Source organism: Anolis carolinensis, unplaced genomic scaffold (genome assembly GCF_035594765.1).
Source record: "Anolis carolinensis isolate JA03-04 unplaced genomic scaffold, rAnoCar3.1.pri scaffold_12, whole genome shotgun sequence".
NCBI classification, from domain to species: Eukaryota; Metazoa; Chordata; class Lepidosauria; order Squamata; family Dactyloidae; genus Anolis; species Anolis carolinensis.
This window is the reverse complement of record NW_026943823.1, coordinates 9,960,533-9,980,097: the sequence shown is the minus strand read 5'-3', so window position 1 is coordinate 9,980,097 and position 19,565 is coordinate 9,960,533. Positions and strand designations below refer to the sequence as shown.

The window sequence follows — 19,565 nt, the reverse complement described above, 5'->3', positions numbered from 1 at the left end:
TTTTCCAGCTTCACGATTCCGGTCACAGGAGGAGCTGTTGCTTTACCATCCACTAGTGGCTGTACTTCCTTATTCCTTTCATCGTGTTTTGCTGGCAGTTTTATGATGTTGTAAATTAGTTAAATTAGCCTCCCGCATAAAGCGTACCTAAATTTCCCTACTTGACAGATGCAACTGTCTTTTGGGGCTGCATAGGTCAACAGCAAGCTGGGCTATTTAATGGTCGGAGGCTTAATCCGACCCGGGCTTCGAACTCATGACCTCTCGGTCAGTAGTGATTTATTGCAGCTGGTTACTAGCCAGCTGCGCCACAGCCCGGCACATCATTTGTAGCTTGATATAAATTCAGCACAGTGAGTTAAACCACTGAGTTGCTGAACTTGCTGATTGAAAGGTCGGCAGTTTGAATCTGGGGAGTGGGCTGAGCTCCCGCTTTAGCCCCAGCTTCTACCAACCTATAAGTTCGAAAACATACAAGAGTGAGTAGTAGGTACTGCTCTGGTGGGAAGGTAACAGTGCTCCATGCAGTCATACCTGCCACATGACCTTGGAGGTGTCTGTGGATAACGCCGGCTCTTTGGCTTAGAAATGGAGATGAGCACCACCTCTCAGAGTTGGACACAACTAGACTTAACATCAGGGGAAAACCTTTACCTTTACTTATCAATTCAGCATTATTTGTCATGATCAATCCAATTTCATTGGCTCAAAACAAAAGAGTGCATCAAATGAATGAAAGGTGCTTACGTGATACAGAGGAACAGTGTTGTTCTCAGGTAAGGAGAAGTTGAGGGCCTCTTGCTGTCCCGGTTCGAGCCGGACGTTCACAGTTGAGGTCAGCACCGAAGGGCTAATGGGGTAGTTGGGACTTCCGCTGTTCTTGCCCTTTTTCCTCGACCGCCGCCCTGTATCTCGCTTGTTGTCCTTCTGAGTCAGTGGCTCCTCCTGGATGACCAAAATCTTGTCATCACTCAGGTATCGAAGGAGTGAACTCTCGGAGTCTGGGGGAAGGAGAGGTGAAAGTGAGGCTGAAGGAACTGAAGAACAAGATTACCAATTCTGAGACAAAGGCAGGGAATAAATCAGGACGATGAGGTCTTGATATCTCACAATGTCTCTTTGCTTCAATGCTGCTGTTTCCTAGGACTGTCACATGTATCACTCATGCTTTCTTTTAAACCAATATTAAATACTAGCTGTGCCCGGCCACGCATTGCTGTGGCGAAGTATGGTGGTATGGGAAATAAAGTATTGAGGAATTGGTGGTAGTTAAGGTAAAGGGTCCCCTGGGCTGAGTGGGTTGCTAGGAGACCAAGTGAGTGAAGCTTAGCCTTCTAACTGGCAGCAATTGGATAAAAACAATTATTCCTCTCCCTCTAATTAGGACTTTATTTTTCTTTTCTTTTTATTGTATCAACCTAGAGGCATGGATGAGGGGTTGTGCTGTCAATTTTCGAGGTTGTGGGGTGTTTACTTTTGTTGTTTTGTCTGCTGCCGTGATGCCATCACTCTTTTATATATATAGATAGGGACAAAACATCTGACTAAAATAGTGACAGTCAGGTTCATAACAGCTCAATTACAAAAAGTGGCACAACTCAGAATGTGCCACTTTATGTGATTCTAAGGTTCTTGAACAGTATCAGAAACACTAGCTAGTAATATCTGGTAGGCTGTGATGCTAAGATAATTAAAACAACAACAATATTGTTTGGAATTCTATATCAGCTACTCAGTTAAGTATACTTAACCTTAGTATGTTTAACTGTAATGAAGTAGCAATCATGGATATGAAAGTTACCAATTGTAACAGTATCATATTAACGATTGCTACTTAGCTTTGATTTTGACTACTACTATGATTGTAACTCCCCCTTGAGCCCAGTTTAGCAGCATCAGCTACAGCAGTGGTTCCCAAGCTTTTCTGACCAGGGAGGAAACACTTGACCAGGGACCACTTTGGCCAGGGACCACTCTCCAACATTAATACCAAAAGGGTTACGAATCAATATTTGGTCAACTTAAGATTCAGTTTCGTTATTTGCTGATTCATAAAATTGCATTGGATAGACCACATCAGCTCTAGTTTCTGATACAGAACATATGCCATCCAGTAGTCTCCATCTGCTCACCCATAGAAAACCATATGTAATAATCTAGAGCTGATGTGGTCTATACCATGATGAGGCTGGGCTGTGGCACAGCTGGTTAGTAGCCAGCTGCAATAAATCACTACTGACTGTGAGGTCATGAGTTCGAACCAGCCCAGATTGGACTGAGTGCCCAACCAATTAAAAATAGCCCTGCTCGTTGTTGACCTAAGCAACCTGAAAAGTAGTTGCATCTATCAAGTAGGAAATTTAGGTACCGCTTATGTGGGGAGGCTAATTTAACTAATTTGCGACACCATAAAAATCGTCCATCAGCGTGCAAAAGAATGAGGAAATACTCCATAAGGACTCGGTGTCACAGTGGATGATGAAGCAGCAGCTCCTCCTGTGGCTGGAATCGAGCATAACCTCATGAAGCCGGAAGCTGGAAAGTGTTAAATTGCCTCTGTGTCTGTCTATATGTCATATGTCTAATGGCACTGAATGTTTGCCATGTATATGTACATTGTGATCCGCCCTGAGTCCCCTTTGGAGTGAGAAGGGAGGAACATAAATACTGTAAACAAACTTTAAATATACAATTTCAATTTTCTGAATCCACACTCCAAATAACCCCAGGAACAAGCCTAAAAATGAAGACACTAATTTTTAAAATTTGTTTGGGTTGTGTTATTATCTGTAGTAGTAATGCTGAGGCCGCGGACCATATTTTAGTTCTTGTGGACCATTGGTGGTCCATGGACCAAAGGTTGGGAACCACTGAACTACAGGGAGAGAAGGTGGTCCAGCCTGCTGGTAACTAGAATACAGGTGATTGATGTTTCTGAAAATTTTGAGAGTTGAGAGTCAGGCCAGGAGAAGGTACTTAGACTACATCAACTCCCATCTAAATCACTTTCTTCAATACTGGTTTGTAATGGCATTAAATGGCCAAGTAGTTGATACAGAATAAAGAGGAGGCAGGAGGAGGATGGTCTGGACACAGTTGGTGTGTGTATGTATCACAGCAGACAACAGAGAAGCTTGAAACAACTTTTGTCTGGATGCCGTAACATGTTATTTTCAAGATCAATATGAACTCACAAGCCACAATGATTTGTTCAAATGGGTGTCCCTTTTCGATCTGAAAGTTCTGCTAAGATACATGAGAAATGAAGTGCAGCTACTGAACTGGCTCTTCACAGCCCATTGAAGCAAAGAGGCCACTTTTCGAGAAATGAGGCAGCTTCTCAGAATTGCTCTTCTTTGGCACACCATTCTTACTTAAAATTGCTCTAAGTAGTATAGCATAACTACAATATCCACATATTTTGTGCTCCCAGGGAATACAGATGCACTTTCTCTTTGGTTTTTCACCTTCTACTCACCACTGAATTTTTAAAAGATGTGACATGTTAAGTATTCTTCCCAACATGTTTTTCCCAGATGCAATGCATCTACGGACCAGCATCCTGCACCAGCTACTTAAGAGTACATCTATGCTGTAGAATTAATGCAGTTTGACACCACTTTAACTGTCGCGGTTTTTTGTTATGGCATCATGGGAGTTGTTTTTTGGCAAGGCAGAGAAGGCTAAAGACTTTGTAGAACTACAACTCCCATAACATTGAGAGGAATTGAGAAAGTGTTTTGAAAAAACTTTGCATTTGTGCCTGTGCAGAAGTAAAACGACTCACCTCGGCTTCCCCTTTTATACATATTTGGCTCTTTGGAATCTCCTATCCAGCTGTACTCTGTTGGCATAGAAACTGGCCTGAGATCACCTGGAGGAAAAAAACCCCCCAAGATTAATTAATTTTTTATAACACACTAAAAAGAGACCATTTTCCATGCGAAAGTGCATTTTCTTCACTGGCACATATGGGGCAGGGGCCAGTGAGTGGAGAGTACAAACTTTCCAATTTTGCACTGCTAGAGCATTAATTTTGCATACCTTTTGACATTTCATAGTGGAAAACTGGGTCCTGTAAAGTCAAGCAACATCAGAGTGTGTTTAAGATGGACATAGTTATTAATGAGCAAGAACTATTGCCTGGTGCTACTGGGAAGGGCATAATTTCACCCACTTTTGCTCTCGCCTACACCCTGACATCACCGAGTACAAACTATTTTGGGCACCTTGAGCTTCGTTTGCAGAAAATGAGGTAAGCCGAGGGAAAGTGAGGCCCCATCTACCCTACCACAAAGTACAGTGTAGCATTTGCATTAGCCTGGGGTGTCCAACTAATACACTCAAGGTAATGCATTTTAACCCAGGGTAAGCCTTTTGGGAGTTGCGGTGGTGCAGCGAGTTAAACCGCTAAGCTGCAGAACTTGCTGACTGAAAAGTCGGCGGTTCAAATTTGAAGAACGGGGTGAGCTCAAGTTGTTAGCCCCAGTTTCTGCCAACCTAGCAGTTCGAAAACATGCAAATATGAATAGATCAATAGGTACCACTTAGGCAACAGTGCTTCATGTAGTCATGCCGGCCACATGACCTAGGAGGCGTCTACAGACAACCCCCTCGATGGATTGTCATCTTGATGTGGTGAGGGGGCTTGCATGTTCTAATGAACCTGCGGGCACAACCACCGGAGTCACGCACTCCCAGGAGTGACCACAGGGGAGGATCCAAACTAAGAACAATCTGAAGACCCAAAGACCTCAATGGCAGAGCAAGCGGAGGATAACATGGTACATGTTACAACGGCTGTGAAGGCGGAAGAAGGCTGCAACAGACTGAGAAGCCACTCCCGTTGTGTTAACCACACCACTGCTGGGAACTCACTCTGTGAAGACTGTGTGTTGACCGGCCATTTACTGACCTCCACACATTAAAAAAAAATCACGCACAGGCGTCTTCCAAGAAATGGAGGACCATCATCCTCGAACTATGAGGGATTGCCTAAGTAAGTAAGTACAGACAACGCCAGCTCTTCGGCTTACAAATAGATATAATACCAAACTCCAGAGTTGGACTCAACTTAACGTCAAGGGGAAGCCTTTACCATTACCTTTTAAGCATTTTAATCCAGCTTGACCACAAGTATAAAAAATACCAGGAATTCAGTTCTGGTGATCTGACAGTGGACACTGGCATCAACCTGTGAGTCCCCAGATGTTTTGACCTTCAACTCCTAGAAATCCTAACAGGTAGTAAACTGACTGGGATTTATGGGAGCTGTAGGCCAAAGCACCTGGGGACCACAGGTTGAGAACCACTGCTATTGGGTATCTCCATAGCCACCCCATGATCAAGCAGCTCAGGGAGGTGGGATGGCAGTGTCTCTCAAGCCTCTCTGTATCCTGTTTCACCCCCCACACAATGGAAATACCTTTTTAAGTTTTGGTCAGGGTCTGCAGTTCTTGGAACCGCATCACTCAGGATGTGATGGAGCTTTGAAGGAGGGGAGAGAGCTTCCTCCTCTAAAGCTTTGTTGCATCCTGAATGATGCAGATCTAGGAACTACAGACCCTGCTGCAACAGTAAGCGGTTATTTCCATTTTGGGGGAACGGGGTGACAATGTGCAGGGACACTCAAAAGGCACTGCCCATGCCCAGCCCTGCTGAACCAGTTCAACACAGCTGGGCAGTGTGGGCAGGCGGCATAGGACAACCCCGTTTAGACAAAATGTGCCTCGGAAACGGCATTTTTTATACCAGTTCAGGTCACTTTTTTGTGACTGTACCAAAGGGCCATGAAAGAAGGATGCATTTGGAAAGAAGTCAAAAAGTGGGATGGCAGAGGATTCGTCAGGACTCTCCCTGCAAAATTGAGGGGGGGGGGGTTATGGCTTTCCCCCTCAATGCACCAATGTATTCCTCAGAAAACCAGGGCGACTGGGAGAGACAACCGTATCAAGAGAGAGGCAGATCTGTAAAACCGGCTCCATGGGATCATCTTTCTGACCTTGTCAGTCTCCATCATCATCAATGCACACAGAAAAGTACCCTCCAGTTCATGAGTCAACTCCCATCTGAAATATCCAGGCAGCATGAACACATACACTCTCTCAAGCAACATTAGCCTGGCTCTAATTCTGTGGCCTGTTTGCTTCAGACACTCGGCTTATTTTCTGAAACGTTAGACATTGACCAATCTCCCTGTTCCAAAAATAAATGCAAAGCTGGGGGGAAAGAAAGGCTGGATACAATCAAGATATCCTTTCCATTTGGTTGCTACTCCAGTAGCCCATGTCTGTGACTTTTTCCTAGGGTTCTTTAATAGGAGGAAAGGAGAGATGCCCTCCCACAACAGGAATAAAGATTGCCATGTTCACAAGGGATAAAAGGAGCTTGCTATTTACTGATTTGTGACACACGTTCACTGAGTCTTCTGCCAGTTGACTAAGATGCTATTAATTCAGAATGCCATTATGTGCTTCAAAGAGGCCAGGTTTTCCCCCCCTCTCTACTGATTACAATCTTTTGGAGCATGATGAGAGCAATTATATTGTATTTATCTTGTTGCCTTATTACTATGAACTTTATAGTTTGTAGCAATCAGTTATAAATTGAGAATCGAAAAGGAGTGATGTCATCAAATATTGCTAAATATATAGTATAGGTTTTACTTAGGTCTCACTCTGTTTTGCTGAATTTCTTCTGATTCTGCTTGAATCTCTTCTCATTGTTTCATATTGGTTGCAAGAATCCTTTCCCACATCATGCATTTTATAATAATAAATAAACATTATTTAATTTTATCAATATTTGTATTTATGTATTTTTATCCTTTACAATTTTATCTTGTAAATCGCCTAGAGCATCTTGGATGGAGGGCGATTAATAAGTAATTAAATGATGATGATGATGATTATTATTATTATTTACATTTACTATGTATGATTTCATTCACACCACATAGTTACACCACTTTGGGTACATCTACACTGCAAAATGAATGCAGTTTGACACCACTTTAACAGCTATGGCTCAATGCTATGGAAGCCTGGGAAGTGTAATTTTACATGAGCTTTAGCCGTCCATGCCAAAAATTACTGGTGTTTCCCATTGTTGCGGAAATTCATCTGGATGTGGGTGAAGGAAATAGATGGACAGCAAAAGCTGATTTCAGGATAGTTTACTATTGGCCAAGAGCAGGTGGACAGTACATCTGTGCTGGAGAATAAACTGCCTCATCACTTACTGGGATGGAATTCCAGTTATAGCATTTTACAAGCATGCGCAGAAGGCTAATTAACAATGAGATTTTACTAACTACAGTTGCCTCCAACTTATATTAATCATTACTTATTAAATCAGGTAAACAGTCCATATCATGTAAGTACTAGCCAAAAGTCATGGCTGTTTGCATAAGCTGTCCCAACGGGTTCACTGTTATTTGCACAACCTAGCCTTGCGAGTTTGTCCTAGGCAGTTATTAAGCCACATGTCAAACAGTTCATTCTGTCAATAATGTCAGGGGAAAAACAATTTCAGGGTAATAATTCTGATGAATAATTCTGGGTAAGGGGCTCTCAATTTTTTTCCCTAAAGAGCACAGCCCTCACACCATGGTTCCATAGTATTAAGCCAAGGCGGTTAAAGTGGGATCAAACTGCATTAATTCTACAGTGTGGATCAGACATGGGAAAACTTTTTTTACCTTGGGGCTGGGACAGAGGATGGCTGGGCATGTGCTCGATGAGATGGGCCTGGGTAGGAAAGAGCCTGGGAAAGGGTGGGGCCAGGAAGGGGTGGGAAAAGGCTGCTGTCTGGCAGAAACGCCAGAATCCGGTTTCCTAAGGGCTGGATATTGAAACAAATGGGTGAGGCTTTTGACAGTGGGATCAGCTAGGTGTGTAGACAAAGGAGTGAGGGTTTTACCCCAGTGGAATGTGGTAATCCTGTCCAAAGGCGCTCTACCTTGAGTGACCAGGCTCTGAGGCTCAAGGGAACAGCCATTCCTTATTGTTCATGCAAAAAGTCTTGATTGAAACCTTTTAAGTGTGTGTGATTATGTGCCTTGATGACGAAACGCTGGGGTCATGCCAAAGTGACATTTCATATTTTAAAAGTTCATATATGAGGCATTTTGGGAAGGGAGATATATAGAAATACATAGAATACATTCATAGAACCAGAAATCATATTGCCCACTCCCACCCACCCAAAGGTCCAGAAGGAGTTCATAAAGTTTCATAGGAAAGTCCAGAATCCAAGGGAAAAGACAAGGGGTTTCATTTGAATGTCCACAGCATGGTCAAGCCAGCCAGAGTTCAGGGCAAGGAGGAGCCGATGGAGACTTTGATCATAGCCTGGGGCAAGCCAGTTACACCCAGGTCAATGCATGTTTGGCCAGATTTCACAGCGAGGTCACTTTGTTTCAATATATATATATGATATATGATATATATATATATGGAGGAAAAAACATTGCACAAGGAAATAATATTGGAAAATGTGTGTCAAAGGGGATACAGGAAAAGCAGAAAGATAAGCAGAAGAATATATTTCAAATTTTTGAGAAATAAGGGCAAGATTGTAAAGCATGTGGTTTTTTTACCTTTGCTAACTCTTTTGTCTGGATAAACAAAAAGGGAGTGCTTTTGTTTGTGAGCCACTGGTTCAGGAAAGGATTGGGAGAGTTGTTATCTCTTGCCTCAGGCTAAAAGGTCAAACACCTTTTGTGCGGGATTTTAGTAAATCACAGTGAATCACAGTAAACTCCAGTAAAATATCCCAGTTACCTTCTGCTATAAATATATGAAATATAGGACATAAAGCCTTGATTTTTGAACTATCTTTTACAAAGTCCTGGGGGGAGGGGTCACCTCCATCACACTTTGACATCTTAAGACTGTAGTATGTGACTGAATGAAAGTCATAGTGAAAAACTATCACCATGAAAATAATATTTTTGCCACTTCTGAATATATTTATTTACAAAAACGACACCCGACCTTAATTCCAAAAGTTTGGGAGTCCATTTTATTTTTGCTAGTGACACCATCGATATCTGTTGCTCATACCTTTCTCCAGTAACTCTATGGGGAATGCAGTCCTGAAATAACATCCCCTTGACCTACTGTTCCAGTTGCACTTCAGGAAACAAATAACGAGTCTGTCCCAAATTAGAAGTATCAATTGATCCTAACACTGTTCTTCCACAAAGCAATATTTCATCAGTGATTTCGTCTTTTCCCCTCCTCCTCTCACCTCTTTGTTGTTTTCTTTCATTGTCTAACCTGAATCTCAGGAGGCTTCGATTCTTTACATTCCCCCCCCCTCTCCTTCTCTCTTTGCCTTTCCATAGCTATCAGAACCCAAATGTTTAAATCTACTTTGTCAAAAGAACAACAAAGCTCTCTCTATAGACCCAGTAAAGCAGGACTTTGCATCCCCAGAGAACAATTCTGCCTTATTTCCCTTCTTTTTGAAACCCTCTCTAACGCTCTAGCCTTAAAGCGGTTGGGCTCTAATCATGCTATTGCTTTGCTTGGGAATATTTTTAACTCCCTGGCATGTGCATCCTTGATTATTTCATCCTTGTATTCAAGGATGAATAATTACTGTAGTTTTCTCCCCACTGCGGGAGAAAATGAATGTTTCTCCACAGTATTCTCCCTGTAGTCAAATATCCCACAGTGTTTAAGAGGATTTTTCTGCATGGGAAAACACATGGGGTCTCCCACCCCAACTCATGCGTCCAACACAGAAAACACTTTAGAGGTGAAAACAAACCACTAACATTTGCCAGGGAGGAAGGAAGGTGTTACGATGGAGACAGTCACAGAAGAAGGAAGGGGCTGCTGCTAAGAAGCCTTTATTTATCTCCCTTCAAACAGTCCATTCTTTGTCAAAAATTATATGTTGATGGGGAAGTAGAACCAAGTGACAAAAAAGGACATGAAACGGTGTAGAAGAAATCAGCACAAATTTCCAGTCTGGTTGAGCTCTTTGAGTATTTAATAATTTTACTTCCGAATTAGGATGTGTATTTCCTTCATTTACCCTCATCATCTTCCATACCTATGCCCCCATCTACATTGCCATATAACCCAGTTTCAGAATGCAGATTAACTGTATTGAATTGAATTACATGAAATGTATATGCATATAATCCAGTTCAATACTGTGCAGTTTGCATTGTATGAGCGTCTGCCAGTGGTTCCCAACCTGTGGTCCGTAGACTATCAGTAGTCCCCAAGAACTAAAATATGGTCTGTGGCCTCACCGTTACTATTGCAATGAGAGTGACTGGTTTCACGAAACCCACTTATAGTGCTGAGGCAATGGGGATGTTGGGAGGGGAGAGGCTGACTACTCACGAAAGGTGAGACAACAAGCCTCCTGACTGCTGCTTCTTCTCCTCCTCCTCCCTCCCATTGACCTGGAAGCAGGGGCACCTCGGTGTTTTCATTTTTAGGCCTGTTCCTGGGGTTATTTGGGGTGCTGATTCAGAAAATTGCATTGGATAGACCACATCAGCTCTAGATTATTAGATATGGTTTTCTGTGGACGAGCAGATGGTGACTACTGGATGGCATATATTCTGTATCAGATACTAGATCTAATATGGTCTATCCAATGGAATTTTGTGAATCAACACCCGAAATAACCAAACCAAATCTAAAGTTGACAAAAAACTGATTTGTAACCCTTTTGGTACTAATGCTGGAGTATGGTCCCTGGTCAAACTGGTCTCTGGTCAAAGTGGCCCTGGTCAAAAAAAGGTTGAGAACCACTGGTCTATGCTGACCATTAAAATGCAGATCTAACTGGATTATATGATATTGTAGATGGAGCTTTCAAATGTAAGCAGGTGTAATGTCCTTTCCATGCTACAAATAAATTTACTATCCAGATTACTTGTTCCAATTACTGCAAAATTTTATTGCAGTTTGCTTTTGCTAAGACTGGCCAAATCCACAAAAATGCATATGGCACACATGGTGCAACCATGGTTGATGTTTAGGTTTTGTCCTCAAGGACCTTATTACGGGATGCTCTTTGTAACATTTCCTTTTTAGCACTGCAGGGCTCAGCTACACAATCACAATAACAAGCCCTAGGTTTTAAAGTTGGGTCCAAAAATTCTCATTTCTTGGGACAGTCCTCATCTGGAAGCCTTATTCAATATTGGGTTGTTGTGAGTTTTCTGGGCTGTATGGCCATGTTCCAGAAGCATTCTCTCCTGACGATTTCGCTCACATCTATGGCAGGCATCCTCAGAGGATGATATGGCTGAAACGTCAGGAGAGAATGCTTCTGGAACATTGCCATGCAGCCTGGAAAACTCACAACAACCCAGTGATTTCAGCCATGAAAGCCTTTGACAACACTTATTCAATACTGATCTCTCTAAAGAGCATAGATTTGGTTCAAAATCAAGGCATGCTGATAGAAATAGTCCTATCATTTTTTAAAAAGAGAACTCATAATCTGCTACTTTTCTTATTCCTTTCTTCAAAGAGATGCCAAAGACCAAATGTGTGCATAAGAGGAAAATTTAAATGTTACTAGATCCTAATGCTGCTATATAATGTAGCTGGTGTCTTAACTATAAGACATTGTTCCCTCCGAGTTTATGAAAGACGGCCAAATCCATCTTATTGGCTCACATTTCAAAAAGCCATTCCAGCTTCTCTTTGATCCTACTATTAAGGCAAAATGCCAATGAGATTTTCTTGCTCTGGGAAAAGGGCTCAAACTGAAGAGTGTGGTTGCACTAAGTCCTAGTTAAGTTTTGCTCTCCAGTGCTAATCGAATAACACACTCCAGGAAAACACAGCTTTATATGCAACGTGAGAAGAAGTCACACAACCCCAAGAAAACATCTGTAAGGCATCCCATGCATTTGTAGGTCCCAAAGTGAAGATCCTAGCAGCCAAGAAATTAATCCATTACTTTCCTCCCAAGAAGGAGTATTTATCTCAACAGGGGCAGATCCTGTAGGTGACACTTCCTCAAAGGCAACAGTAACAATCGTATCACATGACTCAATATTGCAATTGCTAATATAAACTCATTAGTCTCAGGACTTTATCACACAAACTTGTTATTCCACTACAGTTATGTTACACAATATGGAGGATTCTTCAATTAAGCACCTTCAATATCGCACCCCTCTTCAGTAGCACAAATGCTCAGATTTGCCATTCGGTGGTCTTGAAATCATGCTTCCGCACTATGATCATCACCCCATTTTTCTGCATTATTGTGATTCTTTAATTCTGATATAATTAATTTTGTTTGTTGTGCAGTTGCACAATTTCAAGAAAGTCAAGATGTGCATAAAGGCAAGCAAAGATATGCATAACATCTTAGAAATAGCAAAGGGGAGAGGCGATGAGTTAGTTTCCTTGACACCAAGTTATTGCCTGCCTGATGGCACAGAAATGGATGGGACTCATCGCACCTTGATAGTGATGGGAATGTTGTGGAATTGGGAGTTATTAATGGGTTTTACAGACTGGAGGATCACGGGTAAGAGGCAAACCAGTAGCAGGTTGCACACAATGTTGTATGATAGCAACTGTCATCTTTGCTGCAATGTGGGTTTGCTAGTCTCGTGCAAGGAAGTCCTCAGACATTGAGGTGGCTCTCTTGGGTACAAATGAGAGTCTCTTTCAGTAATGTTGTAAAAAGTATGTCTTTGCTCAGAATTACTGAATAAACAAGTATGTTTTCAAGATAAAGCTGAAAATAGGGACTTAGAGGCAAAAGAAGGCCAGGTAGCAGGGTGACAGCATGGGTTTACCTTAAGGCCATATAACTCCAGTATGGCGCAGTTCAGTATATTTAGAGGCTTAATATTTCTGGCAGGAGCCCCGGTGGCGAAGTGTGTTAAAGCACTGAGCTGCTGAACTTGCAGACCAAAAGGTCCCAGGTTCAAATCCCGGGAGCAGCTTGAGCACCCACTGTTAGCTCCAGCTCCTGCCAACCTAGCAGTTCGAAAACATGCCAATGTGAGTAGATCAATAGGTACCGCTCCGGCGGGAAGGTAACGGGAAGGTGCCAGCCACATGACCTTGGAGGTGTCTACGGACAACTCCGGCTCTTCAGCTTAGAAATGGAGATGAGCACCAACCCAGTCATGACTGGATTTAACGTCAGGGGAAACCTTTACCTTAATATTTCTCGCACATGGAACCATATGAAGAGCTACACAGGATCTTTGTAATGCAGCATCCCATTTTCCCCAGTGGCCAATCAATTGGCCACTGGAAGTCCATTAACTTCTGAAGAACTTTGCCAACTCCGCGGTTGAGGGTCTACACCAGTCTGATACTTCTCAGGACATAGAGCTCGGATGCAATTGTTAAGAGAAGGGGAAAGCACATTGTGCCTCACAAGAACATTTCTTTTTCATATCTTATCTGTTTCTTTAAAGAAAAGGTGTTGCCAGCTACCCAGTGAGGTGACCTTAAGCCAGTGTTATACTCATAGCCATCTGCTTGCACCACAGGACTTCCTTTCTTTCCTTCCTCTTCTTCTTCCATCCCATTGGGATGCCTGGAAACCTACTCCAGAGGCTTTCCCAATCCTTAAGAACAGGGTTTTGGGCTCTACACAGAGCTGTGAAGAGGTTGTTGAATCACATATAGTGTGGTTCTGCCAATAGAAGAACAATCTACTGCACCTTGACAACAGATCCAAAAAACAGATAGCTCTTAATATATCCAAAGTACAACCATTCATTGCTTTGTTTCCACAGCACATCTTAGCTTCGAACTCTTGCTTTTTTAATGGTCCTGTTTGGGTGGGAAGGATCTGGAAACTGTACTCTGTAGAACTCAACCTGGGGTTCCCCAGGTGTTTTGGTCTACAACGGTTTACCAGCTGTTAGGATTTCTGGGAGTTGAAGGCCAAAACATCTGGGGACCCACAGGTTGAGAACCACTGCTATAGAAGAAACACAATTCTTCTCGGATCTCCCAGGGGCCACCTGGGATCTTAATGCACCAGAATGTGAAAGATCTAATTAAGTCCACTTAAAGTTTTTAAAAAGTGTTGGCAATACTCTCAAACATAGTCTTTGCACAACAACGCCCCCCCAGCTTTGCTTAGTGTCCAGCCTGCAGGATGTATCGGAGGAACTTATAAACTTGGCCACTACTTTGTGTCATCATTGCTGCTCTTAAAAAGCTTATTAAGCTGCTCTCACTTTTGACTATTTTAATGGACGAGCATTTGGTTTTCATTTCAAAAGAATCTAGAAAAGGCACTTCTGATCTCAAAGCTTTGTTTTCAGTGTTCAATCGCTGTTGCTTGCCATTATTGTGCCACATATATCCAATTGTCGATGTGCTCTGTTTTTCCAACTCTCTAGGCAGGGAAGTGTCCGTTCTTCTATTTCTCATGGGGTTTCTCCATGGGTTTTCTCTTGTTTCTTTTATATCTGCCTGCCTACTTGTAAAGTCACTTGAGCCATGACCTCATTGCCAGATCTTTGGAACATCTGCCAGAGAAAAGTCACAGATGTTCTACCTTGGGCACAGAAAGAGATCTCCTTTCACTCGTCTTCTTTTTGCTTATGCAGCCTTTTTCTGTAGTGCTCTACTTTCAAGGAGCACAAGGCAATATTATCTTCACAACAACCCTCAGTTGCTATTGGAGTCCCCAATGGCGCAGTGGGTTAAACTCTTGAACCGACAGGACTGATGACTTGGGTTGCTAACCTGAAGGTTGCCAGTTCATATCCGACCCAGGGAAGGTGTGGATGAGCTCCCTCTATCAGCTCCAGCTCCATATGGCGACATGAAAGAAGCTTCCCACAAGGATGGTAAAACATCATAAACGTCCGGGCAATGTCCTCTGGGCAACGTCCTTGCAGACGGCCAATTCTCTCACACCAGAAGTGACTTGCAGTTTCTCAAGTCACTCTTGACACACAAAAAAAGCCTGTTAGTATCTTTCCTGAAGATGGAGTCCAGAACTGAACAAAATATTCCAGGTGAAGTCTGACCAAAGCAGAAAATGAGACTTCTCAGCCCTGGATCAGCATTTAGCCGCTCTGTCTAATCACCAGGTAAGGTAAAGGTAAAGGTTTCCCCTGATGTTAAGTCCAGTCATGTCTGACTCTGGGGGTTAGTGCTCATCTCCATTTCTAAGCCGAAGAGCCGGCGTTGTCCGTAGACACCTCCAAGGTCATGTGGCCAGCATGACTGCATGGAGCGCTGTTACCTTCCCGCCGGAGCAGTACCTATTGATGTACTCACATTTCCATGTTTTTGAACTGCTAGGTTGGCAGGAGCTGGAGCTAACACCGCTCCCTAATCACCAATGGTTGGTCTATTCCCTGTGAATCAGAGCCATCTGAAGGATAATTGTAAGGGAAGTGTTGTAGCTTTGAAAGAAAACTTGTTCTGCACACCATACAGGTTCCAGACAGATTCCTGGTACATCTCCCAGACACCCATCTCTCAGCGTCTCATTTATTGTCATTTCTTCTGACAGCTATTCAAAAAATTAAAAGAGCAAGAGCAAAAGCTAATGAGTTTCCAGGCCAACGTTTCTCTTTGCAATTGATTACCAATCAGCTTCAGAACATTTCCAAGTGAAAACAAAGAAGAGAAGCGCTCTGCATAATCACAGAATAATTCTGATGCTCACGAAGGCCCCTTGAAAAGATGCGATCATCCTCCGCTCATCCTCCTCCCAAATGGAAGAAATTACCACAGGTGGAAATGACACATTAATGCAAAACTTCCCTAGGGCTCCATTCACATTAGAAGCAAGGTCATGTAGGGATATGAAAAGCTGTTTCATACCTCTCACAATATTTTCCTATGGCGTGGCGGGTTAAACCGCTGAACTGTAGAACTTGCTGACCGAAAGGTCGGCAGTTCGAATCTGCAGAGCAGCGTGAGTTCCCATCATTAGCCCCAGCTTCTGCCAACTTAGCAGTTTGAAAACGTAAATGTGAGTAGATCAATAGGTACTGTTCAGGTGGAAAGGTAATGGCACTCCATGCAGTCATGCCGGCCACATGACCTTAGAGGTGTCTACGGATAACGCCGGCTCTTCGGCTTAGAAATGGAGGTGAGGACCAACCCCCAGAGTTGGACACAACTTGGCTTAACGTCAAGGGAAAACCTTTACCTTGTAGTTTAGTACTGTTTTTCTGGAGCTGGTTTTTGCACAGCTCCAAGACCTGCAAGATGGAGGGGATCGACTGCAAATAGAGTTTGGATTTCAGCCTTTCAGATGCAACAAACTTGAATCTCATCATGAGTTGTACTTGAATTTATGCCAATCTTTCTTTTTGCTTAAATGGCAATTTAGGAGCTTGATGGTCTGAAATTGCTCATCTAGACAAATTCAAGGAGGACAATGGCCAAATGGCTGAAGAACCTAAGAATAAGTCCATAAATAGCATGGCAATGAATAAAGGTTGCTGGAGGGAGATGACATCAGCTCTTGTCTTCATGTCCTGCTGGTACGATTCCCAGAATGCGAGAGGAATCCATAGCTTTTCTTACAAAAGTAAATTTGCTTGAGTCTTCCTCTCTCAGACTGAACATGGAACCAAATGACAGATCTGAATACCAGACCACCTTGAACACACCTATCTTCTCTATGTCCAGAAGCTCACCATTGTCAGGCCTGGTTAATACTTGGAAAGAAGACTGCCATGGAATCCCAGGAATCTTTATGCATACGGAGAGCTACTTCCAGTCTGATTTGACCACAATGGATTAGATGGAAAGCCTTCTTACATATTATTGTGTGAAATGGGAAACTAGGCATAATGAAATGTTGGCCTCAACCAGCAGCACTCTCTTGTCTTATGATGGAGCAGGAACCATGACCATGTAGTCAGATCTTATAAGTACTTGCAGATATTGGATTGTGGTCATATCAATCTGTAATGCTTAATCATGGCACATTAGCATGATGGTTTCCATTAACCTATTACCAGCAAGGGAGAGCTTTTCCAGCTGAACGTTGGCTATGAATCAGCCTATCAATGGAATAAAACTTGCAATTGTAAAAGGTCAAAAGCAGGAAGCATACCATGCGTGGGTGTCTTCTCTCTCCGCCGCACACCTGTGGCTCTGCCTCTTTCATATTCAGAGCTCACCGGATGGCCCTCGCCTTCGATTAACGTGTAATACTTTCCGGTTTCGTGTTCCAAAAAGTAGCTTGGAGACTCTGAACCCTTCATCCCAGACTTCCCGATGCCATATTTACTGATGTCATCGCAAGACACAATCCCAATGTCATCCCTAAGAAGAGAGAAAGAAGTGAGGCAAATAGACCAATAGATCTATAAGGAGACAAACATAGTTTTTCTAAAATACAAAAAATTAACATGAAATAGACTTTTGTATCCTGCTTTGTCTCCTGCCAACCTAGCTGTTCGAAAACATGCAGATGTGAGTAGATCAATAGGTACTGCTCCGGCGGGAAGGTAACGGCGCTCCATGCAGTCATGCCGGACACATGACCTTGGAGGTGTCTATGGACAACGCCGGCTCTTTGGCTTAGAAATGGAGATGAGCACCAACCCCCAGAGTTGGTCACGTCAGGGGAAACCTTTACCTATCCTGCTTTGTTTTAGAAGAATTGCAGGAGGTTCCAACTCAAGTTCAAAAAAATAAATAAAGGAGAGAAAATAAAAGGTTGGTGCTTGAAAATGCTTGGCAGCTCTTCTGGATATTAATTCATGAGCCTTCTCTGACATAATTCTACTCTGGGTCTCTTTTTGAAAATAGCATACTCTAAGTTTCAATCTAGCAGAGTTAAACAAAGACCTCGGTTCCAGGAAAGTGCAATACAAAAAGCCCAGAGAAAGGCTAGACAGGTTTCTGTAATATTAAGAGCCTATAATATCTAGAAATGTTGGGTCAAGGAGTCCCTAAAGGCATAATCATAAACAAATCCAGTGGGAAAGATAAATGGGGAATATGTACAAATAAGGTAAATAAATGAACTGATACAGTTTGAGGGAAAAGATGATTTGAAACAGATTGGAAATGAACAAAAACTGAAGCAAATAAAGATCACTAGGATGAAGTTCATATTGGTAGGTAGTAGGCTTGTGCATGGATTCAGATTGGTTGGTTCCCTCCGGCCAATCTGGGCTGTTCAGCATGGTCCAGTAGCCGTAAGGCAAGGTTTTTTGGCCCAAGGCCATTCGGCTAGAAGAATAGCATGAGAGGCAAAAAGCCCCCACTCCAAGCAGGGCAAAGAGAGGGTTTTTAAAAAAGGAAATCCAGGGTAGGATAGCTCCAGGTCAATCTCTCTTCTCTGGGAAGTCTGGTTAAAATGCCTTGGCAAGCTGTGTGGCTGTGCTGCAGGGAGAGGACGCATGCTCAAACCCAGGCTCCTTTGAAAGATAGAAGGAAAGGATCCCAGACAGGATATCAGGAAGGAGGGAATCTGAAGCCCTTCCCTTAAATCTGGATCTCCTCTAAAGGGAGAAGGGATAGGATAGCAGGAAGGGAAGAATCTTAAGTCCTTACTAGGCTTGTGCATTTCTTTGGAGTGTGAGGAAGGAGGCAGCTGCTAGAAAGCAAAGGATCCCAGGGAGGATGCTTCCTTAACCCTGTTCCACAAATCCAGGCTCCATTGAAAGGAAGAAAGCAAAGGATCTCAGGAAGTATGCTTCCTTAATTCTGCTCCCCAAACCCAAGCTCCTTTGAAAGGTAGAAGGAAAGTGTCCCAAGAGGGATGCTTCCTTAACCCCATTTCTCAAACCCAGGCTCCTTTGAAAGGAAGAAAGCAAAGGATCCCAGGAATAATGCTTCCTTAACCACATTCCTCAAATCCAGGCTCCATTGAAAGGAAGAAAGGAAAGGGTCAGGAAGGATGTTTTCTTAAGTTGGGTACCCCAAAACTGAAGGAAAGGGGAACCTTATAAGTTCTCCATTGTCACTGTGACGGCGCGAGTGGCGCCATCTATGTGTTGGAACTATAAGTTTCAAGATTTGAATTGATGTATCATGCCTGATTTTGCCCTTACCCTGTAAATGTAGTTGGATTGGTTATTTATATCTGTCAATCAATGTTGTTTGTACCTGTTATATTGCTCACTCAGCTAAACTGTTTGGCTCCACCTCTTCCTGGAGTAGGACTGTGTTTCCTCCTTTTCATTCCACTCTATCGGATGGACGTGAAAGAGAGGCTTGGCTCTGAAAGCCCTTCAAAAGTTACCTCTCAGCACCAATTCTGAGGTTCTTACCCTTGGGACTCACACTTCATGTTCAGGGCCAACCTGAACAGCGTTGAGGAGTCTCAAGCGCCTTCACATCAGTCCTTTGGCAACAGAGGAAGACTCTTGTCTTCAGATATAGGTCATTGGACTGAGGTTGAGTTTGCTCCGGCATTCACAGCCAGAGAAAGAGGGATCTGGACAAGCTTCATGGACTTAAACAACCAAAGACTGTAATGTATATTTTCTTTTACCCCCTTTGTGAAGAATAAACCCAGTTTTTGAGTTAACTACAGTGTTTTGGTCCTTGGGAGTTCCAGTTTCCCTAAAGGAGGGAAAGAAGCAATCCCCTGGGGAAAGATGTCACGTC

At 42.9% G+C, this 19,565-nt stretch overlaps 1 protein-coding gene across 4 annotated transcripts in view; it reads right to left on the bottom strand.

The window, feature by feature from the left end:
• The window catches only part of LOC100566500 (connector enhancer of kinase suppressor of ras 2), a 296,823-nt gene that overhangs the window by 96,505 nt on the left and 180,753 nt on the right, over positions 1 to 19,565 (bottom strand). For all 4 annotated transcript variants that reach the window (XM_062963810.1, XM_016995043.2, XM_016995041.2 and 1 more), the window contains exons 11-13: positions 17,056 to 17,267; positions 3,788 to 3,874; positions 748 to 1,001 (exon numbers count right to left, since the gene is read on the bottom strand). In XM_062963810.1, the coding sequence (XP_062819880.1) occupies positions 748 to 1,001; positions 3,788 to 3,874; positions 17,056 to 17,267 (553 nt within the window). The remainder of the gene's footprint in view (positions 1 to 747; positions 1,002 to 3,787; positions 3,875 to 17,055; positions 17,268 to 19,565) is intronic.